Consider the following 19,059-nt stretch of genomic DNA (forward strand, 5'->3'; position numbering starts at 1 on the left):
CTACACTTACACAATACTTATTTGTACAAGCCAAACCCGATACCTAGGGGCTTACATGTTTTGTTCTAGTTGCCTCCCTTGAGAATGCAGGCTCTATTTTGTTTATGGCTGTCTCTGCTGCCCCTGGAACAGTGCCCTGCATACAGTACACACTGGGCTACTGTTGAATAGATGAATGAATGAGCAAACAAACCCTAAAATCAGAGACAGAAATCAGAGGATGGCGCTATCGGGCCCCACCTGGACTCTCAGGACCGGTGTCCCCGGGAACCCTCACCTCGATGCGAATGAGCTCCTGGCGGAAGTTCTTCATCACATTCTTCACCTGCTCCTCCATCCTCTCCAGAAGCAGGGTGATGTCTTCCGATTGTTTTTTCAAGTCTTTCACATACTGGTCATCTTTTATTTTTAACTCCTTGAGAAGAGAACAGGCAGAGTCGGTCAGAAACAGAAGCCAGAGATCCCAAGCACACACAATCATCTCTGTCTGAAGCCGTAAACACTAGGAATTAAGCCAGGCACAATGATGCGGCTCTAGATATGAGGGGCTTGTGAATGTGAGTGTCAGCCTTGGTTACTGAGTTTGAGGCCTCTCTAGGGTTCATAGTGAGCGCAAGGCCAGCCTAGCCTATATAGCAAGACTTGGTTAAAAAGAAAAATCCAAGTGTGGTGGTGTACACCTTTAAATCCCAACACCTGAGAGACAGAGGTAGGCTGTGCATAGTAGAGTCTTGGCATGCTAGACAAGCACCCTACCACTGGGTTCCATCCCTAGTCTCAGCCCAATAGTCTTCAACAAGTCTGCACTGTGGGGAAAGTCTTTTTGATGTTAACGCAGCTCAGTTGGTAGAGTGCTCACTTCGAATGCAGATGACCCTAGGGTTGATCTGTAGCACCACAGAAACCCAGTACAGTGCAATGTGCTTGTGATCTCGGTATTTAGGAGGCAGAGGCAGGAGGATTAGAAATTCAAGACCATCCTCAATTACAAGTACAGTTCAAGGCTAACCTGGACTTTATGAGTCTGTGGCCAGAAACTGAAAACCTAAAAGACAAAAAGGAGGAGGAAGAGGAGAAGGAGGAGGAGGAGGAGGAGGAGGAGGAGGAGGAGGAGGAGGAGGAGGAGGAGGAGGAGGAGGAGAATAAGAATTATTGAACTAGCCAGACAGTTCACACATAAAATATGAAATAGCGCTCGCTCCTTATGTCATAAAAATAAAAAATTAACTCAGATGGAATGAAAACTTAAACGCAAAGCCTAAAATAGCAAGTTCCCGGAAGAAAACAGGAAGAGCCTTGAGACAGTAGACTTGCAATGGGAACAACGTCAAAAACAGACGAGTGGGACTGTGCCAAACTCAAACCCTTCTGAGAGGTTAGAGAAACAGCCAGCGGAGTAAGGGGAGCTCTCGGAATGAGTCAGCAGAACTGGGAACCATCCACCTGAGAGATTGGCATGCATGGTCCACAAGGAGCTTCAACTCAGCATTAAAAAAAAGTCCAGTGGATTTCTCGTTCTTTTCCAACGCCACCTCACTACTATCGCCCACCTAGCCTTGAACTTGCTATCCTCCTGCATCAGCCTCCGAGTGCTGGGATTACAGGTGTGTATCTCCATTCCTGGCTCGAATTATGTCACAGGCTAGGTGATAGAGTAAGGCAGGAAGAGCCAAGGACTGCCACACCACCCCCCTTTCAGCCTGGATGGAGGCTGGCCCCGCGCCCGCCATGGTCCCTCGCCCTCCGTGGCCCCTTGCCCGCCGTCGCCCCGCGCCCGCCGTCGCCCCTTGCCTGCTGCAGCTCGCTGATGAGCTTGTTCTTGTCTTCTATGAGCCCAGCACAGTGCACCTGCTGGCTGTTGAGCATCTCCCACAATTCCTGGGGAATTCGCTTTCGTCTGCCCTCCTCCCACTTCGCCGTGATTTCATCAAATTTGTCCTGGCTGGTCTTAACTTCATTCTCCAGCTTCTCCAGTCTGCAGGCAGAAACATGCTGCATTCTTGGGGGTCCTGCCTTCCAGAGGCAGCTTCTCCCAGCAGCACGGTCCAGGTTCCATGGTCCAGGCTCTTCCCTCAGACACTTACCCAGAGCAAAGCCAAACTCTGGCGGGAAACTGTTTTTTAGCTTAACTTTGTATTGCCTGTTATTTATTTATTTATTTGGTGTGTCTGGCCATGTACGTGTGCATGCACACACATGTGCAGGCACACATGTGTAGAGGACAACTTGCAGTCAGTTCTCTGCTTCTACATTTGGGTCCCAGTGCTTCACACCAAGTGAAACACCTGCCAAGGAAGACCAACAGCAAGTTTGTCCCCTGACAAACAGACACACTAAAGCACAGATTGCCATCCTCCCACCCCCACCCCCCAGCTCTTCATGCCCTGCTCAAATCTACATTGAAATCTGCAATGGTCAACATTGTTCAACAGTTCGATCACAACAGAAGCGAGCCTTTGGGCAGGCTGTGAGGTTGTGTCAAGATTAAGCTATGTGTCAAGATTAAGACATGATTTCCATGCCACCATGGACTATAACCCCAAACTGTGAGCCAAAATAAAGTCTTCCTTCCCTAAGCTGATCTTGTAGGGTGTTTTGTCAAAGCATCAAGACAAGTGACTCACACAAAGCCTCCTCTTCATAAACTCCAACCTCAATTTAAGAACATGTCAGCATTAAAAACACATCCATGCGTCCACATCAAGCCAGCTGGGCTGAGTGGGATGGTGACACACAGCAGTTATTATAAACAGCTTAGATTCAATGCTGGCCTTACTGTGGGTGGACTCAACACTTGACCCCTGCAAGTCTTACTTTCCTCTTCTGTACAGTGGAGAGGATGAAGCATCTACCTTGGCGACCTTTGTACACCTGTTGCTAGGGTTAATAAAATGATGAACTGTTGCAGGGAGTTGGGGGGGGGGGTGTTTCAGGACCTGGCAGTCCCATCATAAGTGGCACCTACATTCATTCTGTTGAGAGTCCACAGGCAACCCTGAGTGGCTTCAATATTGAGGCTACTATCCTATCTCAACTTTCCAAGTACTGAGTATAAGCTACTCTTAAATTCTTATGAATGTTTTTTATTAACAGCGTAGGCTTGGGTGTCTGATTGTTCTTCCCCATCGAGACTAATGAGAAGGAAATCAGGAATGCCTTTTAGAAATTCCAAAGAGGCCCTGTGCCCCTGAGGATGCGTCAGAGAAGAAGGCATCAGAGCTGAGACAGGAGCTCTTCTGAAAATGGTGGCGAGGACCACACCAGCAACCAAATGCTACCAACTCTATACAACTGTCACCAAACAAGACCACAACTTCTTTTGTTTTATTCTTTCGAGACAGGGTTTCACTGTGTATCCCTGGCTGTCTTGGAACGAACTCTGCAGACCAGGCTGGACTCCTCCTGCCTCTGCCACCCAAGTGCTGGGAGTAAAGAGATGCTCCACCACCGCCTGGCTACAAACTTCTTTAATGCAGGAGGCACACTATGAATAGGATCACACCCTGTCCCTCGGCTGTCCAGTCGAGAGCACAGGACCTCTTACAGTGTCTCTTTTCTAAGCTATGCTGCTACATATGTGCCTAGCCCTGAGCTATCTGTGGGTCTGGTCATTTAATTGACTCAAATATAGAGCTTCTTGGTTGATTTTTTTTGGCCTCCCCATTCACCTCCAAATCTTCACTATCATGTGGCCTTTAAACAACACCTCTAAATCTCAGCCACAGTAACATCGTCTTACAGCATGACTTCAGGTAACAGACCTGTATGCCAAACAGAAGAAAACAAGCCCCAGTGTTTCCCAGTGTGTTTACCAAGACCAGAGATTCCATGATTCCAGATAAGAGGAAGAAAACCCAGTGTTTTCCTCACAAAGAGTCACTTTGTCACTAAATTCGGGTTTTATCTTTGCCTTATCTGAGGTTGGAGTGACCTCTGCAGATTAAACACTAGAGGGCGCGCCAAACCCAGGTTTCCATCAATTTTGCTGCAGCTTTAGAGCCACAGAAAAGTTTGCTGGCAGAGGCAAGCTTTGACTTCAGGCGCATGTGCACAGCCCACTACCACCCCTAGTCATCACACGCTCGGCCACCAACTCCTACTCAACAGGTTTCACCTGCAAGAGTCATTCCCAGGGCTGTTGGCACCATCTGAGCCGCACCTGTCACTCCCAGGCATGTTCCATGATTGCACACCTTGGCCTAAAATGCCTACACAACAGCCTAAGCCCTACTTGGCCTTCCCAGCACAACCCAGAATTCCTGCTGAGTTTTCTCCAACCTCTGCAGACATGCCAACAGCCTCCTCCTGTGACTTCCTACAATCCTTGACAGTAATCTCATCTTTAGAACAGACCACGGTTGAGTGTTTCGTGTTGTCAGAGGCAAGGGACTGGCCCTCCATTAATACCCACACACTTGAAGAAGGGAGGGAGGAGGGAGGAGGTGGGGAAGGGAGGGCGATGGGTTCATTAAGAGCAGGAAGGGATTCCATGAGACAAAGTTGAGATAAATTTTCACTCCAAGGACTTGGAGGGCTGGAGGACGGTCACATCGGCGGTCACACAAATGCGGCCTATCCCTTACCTCTGCCGTTTGGTCTCCTCCTCTTCAACTCTCCTGTGGATCTCTCTGATGTCTGTAGCCACCTGAATATTTGTCACCAACTCCGTCCCGCAGAGCAGTAGTTTAGTCAGTTTCTGGAAAACAGACAGGTGGCAAGCTGTGAAGCCAGAACATTCTGGGATGGCTCACTGGGTAAGTGTCCTTGCTGCCTGAAGACTTCAGTTCAAGCCCCGGAACCCACACTGTAGGAATCAACTCCCACTAATTGTCTGTCCTCTGACTGCCACATGCAGCATGGCACATACAACCTGGGGCACATAAAGTAGTTAAATGTAAGGAAAAAAAAAAAAAAAGGCTGGGCATGGTGGTTTACGCCTTTAATATGACACCTCAGGAGGTAGAGGCAAGTGGATCTCTGGTTTTAAGGCCAGCCTGGTCTACACAGTGTTTTGTTTTGTTTTGTTTTGTTTTGTTTTGTTTTGTTTTCAGACAGGGTTTCTCTGTGTAGCCTTGGCTGTCCTAAACTCCCTTTGTAGACCAGGCTGGCCTCAAATTCACAGAGATTGCCTGTCTCTGCCTCCCAAGTACTGGATTAATTAAAGGTGTGTGCCAGCCTTACACAGTGAATTCTAAGCCACCTTGCTCTGGGCTCCACGTCTCTGCCACCCTGCCCACTCTGCATTTACATGGGCTTGGGATCCAAACTCTAGTACTTGTGCTTTTGACACAAGCACTTTCATCCCTGAGTCACCCCCAGCCAGCCCCAATTTCTCATTTGTTTGTTTTTGAGACCAGCTCATACTGTATCCTAGGCCCGTCTTCAGGCAGAGCACTCCGGCCCCCATCTCTTGGGCACTTATGTTCCACCTTTTCTGACAGGAGCCTACAATCTGAAAGCTCACTCCTAGGGAACGCGCCCCGTCTAGAGTCAGCATTGCAGAAGGTATACGTCCTGCCTATGAAGACCAGGCTAAGAGACTCGGCAGCCACTGGCTCCTACCAGTCGGCTCTCTTCTTTCTGTTTGTAGCTCCTGCTTTGCTCCTCCTCACTCTCCTTCTTCCCATCCAAATACTCTCCCAGGGCTTCCCTGCAGCAGAAAGAAACCAAAGCAGGACAGTGCGGTTATGAGCGTTTGTGCTCTGTATTTAAACCCAGAACTTTAAGCCTAGCACTCCGGAGGCAGAGGAAAGTGGATCTCTGTGAGTTCCAGGCTAGCCTGGTCTCCAAAGCCAGTTCTAGGACAGCCAGGGCTACATCTAGAACCAAACAACAAGACCTCACACTAGAAGCAAATGAAGGAGGATAAAGAACCTTAGCATACAAAACCCATCTCTGAATAAATCTAGTCAGGTGCAGAGGACTGGACGCTACCAAGTCCCCTTGGAAGTTGGAGCCACCAATTTGACAGAATCTAGAATCCCATGGGACAGGTATCTGGGCTGTATATGGGGTTTATCTTGAGGGTGTGGCTGAGATGTGAAGACCCAGTGTCCGAGGTCGAAAACACCTTCCCTGGCTGCGGTCCAAGTGCCTTGACCCCCTGCTATGAGCTGTGAGCTGAAATGAATTCTCTCTCAAGTTGCCTTTGTTGCAAGAGCAGGAAACATAACCAAGATGACACCTGGTAGCTGGCACCTCCTCTGTGTGGTATTTGTCTACACCAAGACCAGCGAGTGTGGACACCAGCTGATGCCACCTCTATGGCCTTACTTTTCTCGAATCCTGCCCTCAGGCCTCATGTTGGGTTCCAGAAGGGAACAGGTGTGCTGGTAAATGGGCAGACACTAAAGTCAGCCCAGGGCAGCTCGGCCTTCCTTATCGTTGGCAGGTCCTGCCTTACTGACTGGCTCTGAGATAACAATCAACAGTTGCAGTCTGAGAGCTGCCAGCTACGCAAGCTCAAAACTCTGGGGCTCAGAACGGATGTCCTGCTTTACCATCACTGTCTGTCAGTCAACTGACTTTCCCAATGCGTGGCTGGGCCGGAGCCTTCATGACCCCTCAGCATAGACCCCTGGGAATCTGGGTGCAACCAGTCTTAGGGTTTCTATTGCTGTGAGGAAGCACTATGGCCATAAAGCAAACTAGGAGGAGAAAATGGTTTAATTGGTTTAAGATTCTAAGTCTTCATCTTCAAAGGAAGTCAGGACAGAGACTCAAACAAGTGCAGGAACCTGGAGGCAGGAGCTGATACAGAAGCCGGGGGTGGGGGGTGCTGCTTACTGGCTTGCTCCTCACAGCCTGCTCAGCCTGCTTTCTTATAGAGCCCAGGACCACCAGCCCAGGGGTGAAACCACCCACAATGGGCTGGGCTCTCTCCCATCAGTCATTAATTAAGAAAATGCCCTGCAGCCCAATGTTAAGGAGGCATTTTCTTAATTGAGGTTGTCCCTCCTCTCAGATGACTTTAGCTTGTGTCAAGTTGACATAAAATCCTCCAGCACACACCACTATTTTCCATCAGACTAGAAAAGATTTTAATGTAGGAATTATCAGGCACTGTTTACACAGCGTGTAACAATCCGAATAAAGGACAGTTTGGTAAAACTGATAAAAACTTGAAACTCGTTTACTCTCTTGTCAGCTTTCACCTTCATGAGTTTTCTAAAGTTCTCTTGAGCGCACAAATCCAGAAGCACAAATGCCTGCAGTTCCTGTACCAACAGGAATATGAAATATTCCTGGGCATAGCAGCAACTGATTTTTTTTGAAAGATACATACATATATATTTGCTGTTTTCAGACACTCCAGAAGAGATCCCATTACAGATGGTTGTGAGCCACCATGGGGTTGCTGGGAATTGAACTCAGGGCCACAGCAACTTAATTTTTTTAGGATTAATTTTTATTTTTAACGCGCATATGTGTGTATATGTGTGTATTGGGGGGGGGGGGGGTATGTGCATCTATAAGAACAGGTGTAAGTGTAAGTGCCAATGAAGTCCAGAAGAGGTTATGAATCCCCTGGAGCTGGAGTTACAGGTAATCATTAGACAGAGATGCCCTGTGTGGATGCTAGCAGCCAAACTGTGGTCCTTTGCAAGCACAGTATGCATGCATTCTTAGCCACTGAGCTGTCTCTCCAGCCCTAGCAGCTGACTTAAGTGACTTATACAACATCAATAGAATGTGCTGCTTAGTTGCTCAGAAAAGGAAGGATGTAACCTCAAGCAATGTGGAGAGCCGAGCATGGAGGCTCGGGCCTGTAATTCTGGCACTCTGCAGACCACGGCAGGAGGACCTCCAGTTTAAGGCCAGTCAGCCTGAGCTGCATACTGAGGCCAGTTGAGATAGGTACCCTAACCTGCACCTATATTCCCTGCTACTTGGGAAGAGACAGAGGGAGGGAGGGTGTGGACAAAGGAAGAGGGAAGGGAAGGGCTTTGGGGTGTGCTGTCAGCAGAGGCAGAGAGAGTCCCCTTTGCAGGTCTTAGTCTCAGTAAAATGTGCTGGGATGCAGGTTAGTGCACAGCTGTAATCCCAGTATTTGGAAGGTAGGGGCAGAAGGATCAGTAGTTTAAGGCCAACCTGAGCTATATAGTATGTTTGGGGCCAGCCTGGGCTGTTGAGACTGTATCTCAAAACAAAACAACAACAACGAAAAAAAAAAAAAACACACACACACACAGCAAAACAACAAATTCTGGAAGGCCATATTGAGACAGGCCAAAAGACAGGAGAATTTACAACCCTGAAAGGGAAAAGGAATGCCTCACCCAGGAGTCTGGTTGAAACTCTCGCCTGCTGAGAACGAAGAACAGCCCCCAATAATGAACAGCATTTGTTTAAGGCCTTTCTCCTTTACCAGATACGAACCTACAGTTTCCTGAGAACTGCATCTGAACCCCACTTACAGTGCCAAGACCCATCCTGAAGTCTGGTGCAACCCTAGTGACCCCTGGTTTTACTTCAGGTTACAACCCACCCAAGGCGTCTCATGAGGTACTTTGTTGTCTCACTTGTCAAAAAGAGAGGGGGGAGGGACCCTAGCTGCCCGAGGCTTAATCTGAGAGGCACCAAAGTGGCAAATATGCCACCGCTTGAGGGAAGCGCTCCTTGAGACACCCACAATCAGCTCTCACCTGGACGGTCTTACCTTCTTCGCAAAGATCTCGATTCCTCTCAACCCTTGTGATTAAAATGTAATCTTAAAATCTTTTAAAAGATCTATTGTTTTCAGTGTATGTGCCTCTGTGTGGGCATGGGTGTGTACATATGAACTCAGGAAGGGAAGAGGTGTCAAATCTCCCAAGTACAGTCATAGCTCGTCGTGAGCCACCCATAGGTGCTGAGAATTGAAGTCAAGAGTCCTCGTTGGTCTTCCAGAGGACCTGGGTTAGAGTCCCAGCGTCCATGGCAGCTCACAACCACCTCATCCATTCCAGTTCCAGAGGATTCGATGAGCCCAAGAGCACCAGATATACGCGTGGTGTATATACACATAAGAAGCCAAAACACTCATAAAGTAATTAAATTACTTTTTGTTTCTCCATTGACAGGAAGGCATGCTTCAGTGTGCATGTGAAGTCACAGTCTGGAAGAGTCAGGCCTCTTCTCCTACCTCATCCGGGGGACTAAGCTCAGGTGGGCAGGCATGATCAAAAGTACCTTTACCCAGTGAGCCGTCTCACCAACCCTAAGATCTTTTGAAATGTCAGTTCCAACTCATACTGGTAATTCCCTCCTGCCTCTGGTTTTACCTGAGTGCCGGTCTCTGAAAGAAAAAAGAGAGACTCTGTTCTCGGCTGCCTCTGAGCCAGAGTGGGGCTGTGCCTGCGTGCCTGCCGAAGCTGTCAGTGTAACAGACACACGGAAGAGGTGGCCTAAGAAAAGTGATTCCATTTCCGAGGACTTCTTTGTTTGCTTTACTTTGTTGCTGCATAGTATTTTAAATGGCATTAAACAGGCAAGTCCTGAGTTCTGCAGTTATTGTCCATTTTGACAGTGTCCTGTTCCAGACCTTCAAAGGCCACCCAAACCTGCTGTGACCCTGGCTTTGGGGAAGACTCGTAGATAAACATCCTTAAGACAAGGAACTAAAACCAAGCCAGGCAGCAGTGAGGAGGACCATCATCAATGGCAGGCCTGGCCTCAGAGAAGGGGTTATCTGCTAGGAAGATACGACTTTTCCAACTAAATGACAATAGGACCCTGCTGGGGACAGGAGGCGTAAGCCACCATACCCTTAGTCCACTGGAGCTGTTAGCTACTTGGCATCTCTGCTTATTTATTAGCAACCTGTGGAAGCTCCACCCCTTATCCGATCATCATCAGAGAAGCACCCAACAGTCCCAGATAATGCCAGATAATGTCTCCAAGGACAAACTGGCCATTGAGTCATGTGTCACATGGGGAAATTCCCTTAAACCAGGAAAAAGAGGTTTCTTTAAGCTATCCTCATCACTAACATGTCAGACCCTTCTGCCACCCTACTCTTCCTACTGGCAGCAACCTGAACCTTTCCACCCAAGTCAGTGCTGGGCCTGACTCCTCCATGACTTTTCTTTCTGAGTAAAACTGCTTCAGCCAAGCTTTGTTATCCCAGCACTTGGGAGGCTGAACCAGAAGGATTACTGTGAGTTCCAGGCCAGCCTGGGCTACAGCGTGTGACACTGTGTCAACAACGATGGAAACTAACAGACCAACTACTTTTGCCTAAGCAAGCATTTGTTCTCACTCTTATTTTTATCTTCGAGAACAGTGGCACACGTGGCAGCCTCTGATGGGGTTTCAGCCTTCAGAACCAAAACTGATACTAAACTTGGGGTCAAAGGACTTCCCAATGTGGTCATACTGGTTAAACCTCTTTTCTCTGTCTCTTACCATTAATTGCTCTCTCTTTAACTGGTATACTGAGCCTGGTGGCCAGAATCTAGCATGCTGGGGCTCCTAGCGACAGGTCTGTGCCCCAAAGCTGCAGTAACGATAATCCATATTTTGATGAGAAAGTAAGACAGAGAGGCATTGGTTCAGAGGCAGTGTGGGTTAACAGAAAGTGCCAGGCCACCTGCCTCCTAGGCTTCATGGTAAAGGGAGGGAGGAAGGGAAGGAGGAGAAGAAAGTAAAGGAGAGGAGAGGAGAGGAGAGGAGAGGAGAGGAGAGGAGAGGAGAGGAGAGGAGAGGAGAGGAGAGGAGAGGAGAGGAGAGGAGAGGAGAGGAGAGAGAAAGTTCTGGAATTCTCTAAGGAAGCAGCAGGCAATGAGCTTACCACCCCCACACTGCTAACTTCTAAGAGGCCCGCCTTCCTCCCAAGGCCTAAGTGGTCATACCGGCTCCTAAGCAGCTTTAGGAAAGAAGCTGCCAGGATTCCAGCATTCATCAGGAAACAAGGAGACCCTTCACTGGCCTCGGCCCCACCCACTGTGCTCAAAGTCCACAGCAGCCCAGTTTCGGAGATAAGAGAGCAGACAGCCTCTCTGGACTGCCACCCTCACCTAAACACCCTCTGTTGTGTCTTCTCACTCAATTTCTTGATCTGAACTTACCCTTCGCTCCTCTGGAAAGAACACTGTTGCCCCCTTCTACTAAGACACTGCCAGGCTAAGGTAGCTGTATTCTCACCCCCACCTCAGACTTCCTGCCTTGGCTGTCAGACAGTTAATTAATAACCAAGTCTGTCCAAATACTCCAGGCTATTCCGTGGAACAGAGATAGGGGTTCCAGAAGGAAAGTGACTTTGGTCCAGATCTGCTACAAATTCTATTTCAATTCTTTTGCTGCTTTCATTCATCTTCTCCCCACCCCACCCCCACCTGGGTACTGTGCTAGCCAATATGGTGGCCTTAGACCACACATATCTAATAGGCCCTTGAAATGAGGTATGACCAGACTAACATGAGCTATGAGTTTAAAGCACACACTCAGGGCTGGAGAGATGGCTCAGTAGCTGAGAACACTTGTTCTTGTAGAGGACCTGGGTTCAGGTCTCCCTGCCCACATGCCTTCCAACCATTCAGGACTCTAGTTCCAGGGATCTGATGCCCTCTTCTGATCACCTCAGGCACAAGGCATGTGTGTGGTGCACATGCATTCATTCAGGCAAAGTCAGCCTACATGTAAGATAAAATAAATCTAAAAACGAAACAAAAAGCACCCACTAGGGGCTGGGCAAACAGAAATGTAAGGACTTGTGTTTGAACCCCAGCCTCCAGCACCCACACCCGGACAGGGTGGCACTCGGTTACCCTGTTTTACTCTTCTTGGTTTCCTTGTGACAGGGTGGTCTGGAACTCTTGACCCATCTGCTTCAGCTCCCTAAGCATCAGTGGTACTGTCCTGGACCACAGCACCTGACTCGTTTTCTTCACTCAGTTTGTAGGCAAATCTCTTTGCTCTTGGTATTCTGAACTTTTGCAGTGATGTACTTTGAGATGGACCCTCCCTTCTTCCCTGTAAAGGTAACTTTTATTCACTTGATGTAACTGTCACCACGTGGAGGCTTGCTGCAGAATAAACTCACCCCTTTTAGCTCTTTCTGAACTCTGGATGGCTGGTTCAACTTGGCTCTTCTGTCTCAGACTCCTCTCCAGGCTGACTGATTCCATCTGGCTTCTCTCAGCTTCTCACTGAATTACTCTGCTTGGCCTCAAATTAACTCTGGCAATTCGTTCTAATCTTCTGACTTCTTATTTTCTGGCTTCAGCTGCCTCTGCTGACCTGCACTGAATGGCATGAACTCACAACAAACCCAACTCCACTGCACTGCACTCACTGCACTGACTCCCAGCTGCCCCCCCCCCCCCCGCACTGCTTTTTAGTAGTTTCTCTTTCCTGTGCTGAGTTGGGCGTATCCTACCTCTGATTCATTCTGTCAAATCTTTCTCTGATTCACCACTTTAGACATCACTTTCAAACATGGCTGTTTCCTTCTACAAAACTAATTTTACCTTAAAGATGTGTACTAAGGTTGTGTCTGTATTCCAGCCAAAGGGATTAAAGATGTGTGGCCTGTCTGCATTCCAGCTGGATCACACAGACCTAGGTCTTTGGGTGTGATCCCTTGCCAGAACAGTCATGTTGCAGGATTAAAATTGCTCTACACTTCACCCACTCTTCCTTTTTTTCCTTCCTTCCTTTCTTTCTTCCTCCTTTTTCTTCCCCCCCCCCCTCTGCTTTCCCCTCCACTCCCCTCTTTCCTCTTGTGCTGGGAATTGGCATAAAATGAAATGAAAGATTACTGAAACACACACCTCCCCAACGCCTGGAGTAGGGCCACTCCCTCCATTGTGCTGAACAGTTTGTTGTTGTTGTTGTTGTTGTATTTTGTGTGAACAGGTGTTTTGCCTGCATGTAAGTCTGAGTACCATGTGCCTGCCTAGTGCCCACAGAAGCTAGAAGAGGGCATTGGATCCCCTGGAACTGGAGTTAGAGACAGTTGTAAACTGGTATGGGGCATTAAAAATCAAACCTAGTTTCTCTAAAAGAACAGTCACTGCTCTTAACTGCTAAGCCATTTCTCCACGCCTCTTTCATGTTTTGTTTTGTCTTATTTTTGATACAGGGTTTCATTATGCTGCTGCCCTGGCTGGCTTGAAACTCCCTATTTTGCCCAGCTAGCCTCAAATTCAGAGATGCCTGCCTTCCTCTGCCTCCCAAGAGCAGGGTTATAGGAATATGCCACCATACCTGATGACACCTATCTTTTTAAAAAATATTATTTATCTATTCATTTGGGTGTGTGTGTGTGTGTGTGTGTGTGTGTGTGTGTGTGTGTGCGCTCAAACCATGGCATACACATAGAGGTCATACTGTCTGCTGCTCAAACAGCTGATCAGAAGCATCCATCAAATTCAACTTCAAAATTTGTCCTGAGTCTATCTGCTTCTCTCTAAATAATTGCCACAGAGTCCAGGCCAATCCTGTGCCTCATCAGAACCAGAGTAACTGTCTCCTTCTGCCCAGGTCAGCCCCTTCACACCGTTCCCCAAACATTGAGCTGAGTAATTTGAAGGTGAAAGTGACACCCTGCCCATCAGGAGAGTAGCCTTAATTTTGTTTAGACATTATCATATACTGTTATCACAATCAATAAATGTCCCCCCACCCCAACCCCTACAAGACTGGGTTTCTCTGTGTAGCCCTGGCTGTCTTGGAACTCTCTCTGTAGACCAGTCTGGCTTCGAACTCAGAAATCCACCTGCCTCTGCCTCCCAAGTGCTGGGATTAAAGGTGTGTGCCATCACACCTGACAATAAATGTCTTAATATAACCTAGCTCAGAGCCTCCTTATGAAGCTGGTTCTTTCTCAATCTTCAGGCCATCCTTTCTAGCTGCCTGGCTTTAGGGCCCACATCCACTAGTCTCCTCTCCCCTTGATGTCCTTGTCATAGCTCATAGTTATAGTGACACTTTGTTCACTTTAATGTGTCCTCTCTTCCTCATTAGAATATAAACTTCCTGAACATCACTGAATTCCCAGTCTCCTTGTTAAAGGCCACAGCGACAACCACGACCATGATCCATAGACAACTGGAGATGGATAAATGTGGCATCATTTGGAGCCAAGTAGAAGGACAGACAGAGGCCAGTTATCTGTTAGCCAAAGATAGCAGCAACAGACTGACATACCAAGGATGCTTCTGCCTTGCTCGGTTCCCGAAACAACCCCAGTTCTTATCCCAGAACCTCCTAACTAAAGAGGTGGCAGGGACCCTAGGAGGAAGAACATGGAACACAATGGCAAATGCAAATGCACAGTGTGATGATGCTCCCAGCCCTTCCCCAAGGGGACTGGTGGTCATCAGGGAACTGTTAGGGAAGGAGACACCCAGACAGAGTTAGGACAATTAAAAGCAGATCTGAGTTACCACAGTACCTAGAAATGCTAACCATACCCTACTAGGATGGAGACACACAGACTATCTGTCTTATGCTTCTGCTGGGTCTGTAGACCACCAAAAGTAAAAATGGGGTGAACGACTTAGAAGTTGAAGAACTGTCACATGAAGTCCGATGACCAGCGAACAAGAGCTCTCATCGTGCGGAAGCCAAATGGATGTCCCTTAAACTGTACCTAAGCCACAAAGACACAAAAACCTAGGGAGCATGGTGGGATGCAAGAGTGGTGGCCCCCATCACACCCCTCTTAACTCACTTAAGTCACTTAACTCTGGCACTTGCAATACCTGGATGGATTCTAGACAATGGGCATCACTTTCTGCACAAACAAGCAGCTGCCCCATCTTTGCTTCAGCAGATCGATGGACATGGTCTTGGGCCCAGTGAGTGTGGCCACTAAGAGGAATGAAAGCTTTTACTATTTTATTTCATTTTGAGGTGTCAAGCTTTTCCTCTACAGACGCGGCAAGCCTTGATCTCAAAGAGAGCTGCCTGCCTCTGCCTCTCCAGTACTGAGATTAAAGGCATAAGCTACTAACCCTGGCTTTATTTTATTTTTTAATTTAAAAAATGGATCAAGGTGTTTACCTCTGCGTGGAACACACAATCACACATGCTCACTGGCTGTGGTAATTTGTCCTGGTCTTTGCTATAAGGTATTCTTAGTAGCTTGGAGATAACTGACTCTTTCACAGATCACAGTCCATTACATCAGGTCAACAAATTATAGCCTCTGGATTAAATCTGACCTAGAACCTTTTATTTTTATTTTTAAATATTGGGACAAGGTCCCGCTATGTAGCCCTAGCTGTCCCAAAACTCACACTGCTTGAATGTTCTAGAAGAAAAGTTTTCCTGCTTAAACCAGAAAAACTTTTTCGCACGCGCACAGGCACACACACACCTCACCCTCACCGCAGGGCTCCCACCCAGCCTGGTCCCAACTCCCTGCACAGCACTCTGGGCTCCCCATCGCACCACCCTGCCACCCAGCTCACCGCCTACGGGCTTCCTGGCGGGCAGCGATGCGCAGGCGCCGGGCCTGGATCCGCTCCTGCGGGTTATCCGAGTGCACCGAGGGCCCGAGAATCGGCGTGGCTAAGTGTTCTTCCCCATTCTGCTCTAAGACCCCAATGGTTCCTGACGGATTCATGGCGGCGATCTCCCATCCACTGGCAGCTCCGCCTGGACCAGCAGCCCGGTTGCTAGGAACAAACCGTTGCCAAGGGAAAGCAGTCACCTGACTCATCGCGGGCTAGCTGTCGCGGGACGCTCCAGCTCAGCTTCTCTGTCGGCGCTATGAGTTGTTTGTATATTTGTACCCCAGATGTGGACTTTATTCCCCTTGCCTGAAGTTGGTTTGGAAGGGTTGACCTGACCCCACGAAGGCAGCTGGAACAAAGCGCACCTCTTTCTGACTGGAAAGCCCAGTTCATCATCCACTTACCAAATGAATATTCCTAAAAGGCACTTTCATCCAAAATAACTGAGTACCTGCTATCTGAAAAGCATTGTACTATAGCTAGAGACAGTGGCGTCCTTTCCTCAAGCAGAGTGGGAGACCACCAAAGCCCATGCGGTTTTTGAAGTGTGAACCCAAGTACGCTCATCGTCTGTAGCTGCTACTTAATGAAAAAGAGGAGGGTGCAGGAGAATGGTTTGGGGGGGAGGAGGAGGAACCCTGGACACCACCGCTCTCTCAAAGCATCAGTCTGCAGAAGAAGAAAAAAGGACATTATTCCTTATCCCTGTGTCCCTTTGCCAACAAAAATAATGTTGGGCCAGAGAGATGGCTCAGCAGTTACTGTTTCTGGCCAAAAAAGAGTGACCACCTGAGTTCAGTCCTTTAGGCCCACACTATAGAAAAAGAACCAGTTCTGACAAGTTGTCATCTGACCTTCACATGCTGCAGTGGCACACGAACACACAAAAACATAGGTGTAAAAAGTTGTTGTTTTTTTTAATGTTCTCATTAAGAATTAAAACCATGTCTGTGGGCTTGTGGTACGGCTCAATGGTAAAGGGTTTGCCTTCACCAGCAAGGAGGTCGATTTATGGGAGCACCATGGACAGGACACACAAAACAAAACGAAAGCACCACGCCTGTAATCCCAGCACTCAGGAATGTGTCACAGGTCATCCTGGGCTACAGAATGAGACTCTGTCTCTAAACTTAATTAAAATAAGAAATGTAAAGTCCTAAATAATAATAATAATAATAATAATAATAATAATAATAATAATAATAATAAAAACCCTTTTACCCAGACATGCAGACATGGTCGTTCACAGTCAGCCCTCTGGGAGGCTATAAAGTTCTAGGTCAGCCTGGGCTACATTTCAAGACACTATCCCAAATGCAAACCACTCAAGACTTTTATTTTGTAACATTGGAGACTGAACCTAGGAATTCACACATGCTAGATATTCCTTGGCTTTGTGTTGATGAAGTGGTTTTATGGCTCAGGGAAGTTGCAATGCAAGAATGGGTTTGCTGTGTAAAACCTGATCCTCCACAATGGGACGGCCCAGAAGACACGCCCTTCACTAACCCTGTAAGATGCAAAATGGTGAGGGGACACCAGCACATTTGAAGAACTTTGGTGTCTTATGCCACATCTTAGGGTTGGAGATGCTACTGCTCAACTGAATGAATTAAAGGCAATGGGTTTAAATGGGCACTGAGGTGGTAGGAGCCAGTAGTAGCACTGAGTCACCAGAAGCAAGGTGACTGCAGTTATATGGGCAGCGTAGACCAAACAATGTACATAATGACGTAACTCGTAATGGTGAGCACAGGCAAGATGAATTTTATAAGAGCATGACTCATACAGACCTTTGGAACTGGCTGATCATAGGGTTTCCAGGCATGAAATAGATAAGAAGCCTACTGCATTTGTTTGAGCTGTATCAGAAAAAAAATCTCAAAACAAATGAAGGAAAGGCTATACTGGATTCTGGCAAAAAGCAGTCTCAGCCAGTGAATCTATTTCCAGACTTGAGCCAGTTTGCAGACCCAGAACCCCTTGAATGAAGGGGTGGCCAGGTTCCCCTGAGAAAGGACCTTGATAAGACCCCTAGAAATTTTGCTGTTAGTCTTTCTCCAGTTCTTCCCCCAGAGGTACTTACAGCCTTTTACAAGGGTAACTGTACACTGGGGGAAAGAAAATAATCAGACTTTCCAGGGGCTATTAAATACTGGTTCTTAATTGGTGCTTTTTCTTGAGAAACATTGTGGCCTGCCAGTTAAAATAGGGACTTGTGGAGGTCAGGTGATGGATGGAGTCTGGGCTGACGTCTGACTCATAGTAGGTCCCTCATGCCGCTGGACACATCCTGTGGTCATTGCCCCAGTTCCAGGATGTATAACTGGGTTAGATATACTTAGAAGTTGGCAGAATGCTCACATTGTTTCCCCGACCTGTGGAGTGAGGCTATTATTATGGTTGGAAGGCTAAATGGAGGCCCTTAGAGTTGCCTCTGACAAGGAAAATAGTGAATCAAAAACAGTATTGTATCCCTGGAGGAACTGCAGAAATTACTGCCACCATCAAGGACTTGAAAGATGCAGGGGTGGTGGTTCCCAGAGCATCTCCCTTCAACTCTCTCCAGCCAGTGCAGAAGACAGATGGATCATGGAGAATGACAGCTGAATATCAAAAACTCAGGTAGTCACTCTGATTGCAGCTTCGTACCAGATATAGTGTCCTTACTTGAGCAAATTAACATATCTGATAGTATATGGTATGCAGCTATTGATCTAGCAAATTCCTTTTTCTCAGTACCCGTCCATAAAGACCGCCAATTTGGTTCTGGTTGGCAAGGCCAGCAGTATACATTTACAGTTTTGTCTCAGGGATACTTTAACTCTCCAGCCCTGTGTCATAACTTAGTTAGAAGGGATCTTGATTATCACACTGGTGCACTACACTGATGACATTATGCTGGTTCCATAAGCATATCAGAAGATGGTAAATAAATCCAACCCAAATTTTCAAAGACCTTTTACCCCAGTGAAATTCTTAGGAGTCCAATGGCATGGGGGCATGGAGAGATAAGAAGCACGTTTCGTGGGCCTATTTGAATTCTGGAGACAGCACATTCACACTTGGGTGTGTTACTTTGACCCATGTACCAAGTAACTAAGAAAGCTGCTAGCTTTGTGTGGGGCCTGGAACAGGAGAAGTCCCTTCGACATGTCCAGGCTGCTGTGCAGGCTGCTCTACCACTTGGACCATATGATGCAGCAGACCCGATGGTACTTGAGGTGTCGGTGGCAGATGGAGATGCCATTTGGAGCCTCTGGCAGGCCTCTATAGATGAATCACAGAAGAGACCTTTGGGATTTTGCAGCAAGGCTCTACCACCCTCTGCAGAGAACTAGTCTCCCTTTGAAAGACAGCTCTTGCTGTGCTATTGGGACTTAGTGAGAACTGAACATGTGACAATAGGACACCAAGTTACCATGAGACCTGAACTGCCCATCACGAGCTGGGTGTTATCAGACCCTCCAAGTCATAAAGTAGGACATGCACAGCAGCAGCCTATTGTCACATGGAAGCGGTATATACTCACTTGGACCCGAGCAGGTCCTGAAGGCACAAGCAAGTTACACGAAGAAGTTGCCCAAATGCCTATGGTTCCACTCTTGTTCCAATG

The 19,059-nt window shown here is 47.6% G+C and overlaps 1 protein-coding gene across 2 annotated transcripts in view; it reads right to left on the reverse strand.

Annotated features, from left to right (window-relative positions):
- The window catches only part of Drc1 (dynein regulatory complex subunit 1), a 37,407-nt gene extending 21,796 nt beyond the window's left edge, over positions 1-15,611 (reverse strand). Inside the window, exons 1-5 of one of the 2 annotated variants that reach the window (XM_034514369.2) lie at positions 15,399-15,611; positions 5,563-5,650; positions 4,584-4,696; positions 1,792-1,975; positions 278-415 (exon numbers count right to left, since the gene is read on the reverse strand). In XM_034514369.2, coding sequence (XP_034370260.1) covers positions 278-415; positions 1,792-1,975; positions 4,584-4,696; positions 5,563-5,650; positions 15,399-15,553 — 678 coding nt within the window. In that variant the 5' untranslated portion in view covers positions 15,554-15,611. Of the gene's footprint in view, positions 1-277; positions 416-1,791; positions 1,976-4,583; positions 4,697-5,562; positions 5,651-10,832; positions 10,898-15,398 lie in introns of those variants that run through there. The other variant, XM_076942192.1, reaches the window with a different exon arrangement.
- Between the last annotated feature and the right edge of the window lie 3,448 nt (positions 15,612-19,059).

The sequence above is a fragment of the Arvicanthis niloticus genome, chromosome 11 (assembly GCF_011762505.2).
Source record: "Arvicanthis niloticus isolate mArvNil1 chromosome 11, mArvNil1.pat.X, whole genome shotgun sequence".
Taxonomy (NCBI): Eukaryota; Metazoa; Chordata; class Mammalia; order Rodentia; family Muridae; genus Arvicanthis; species Arvicanthis niloticus.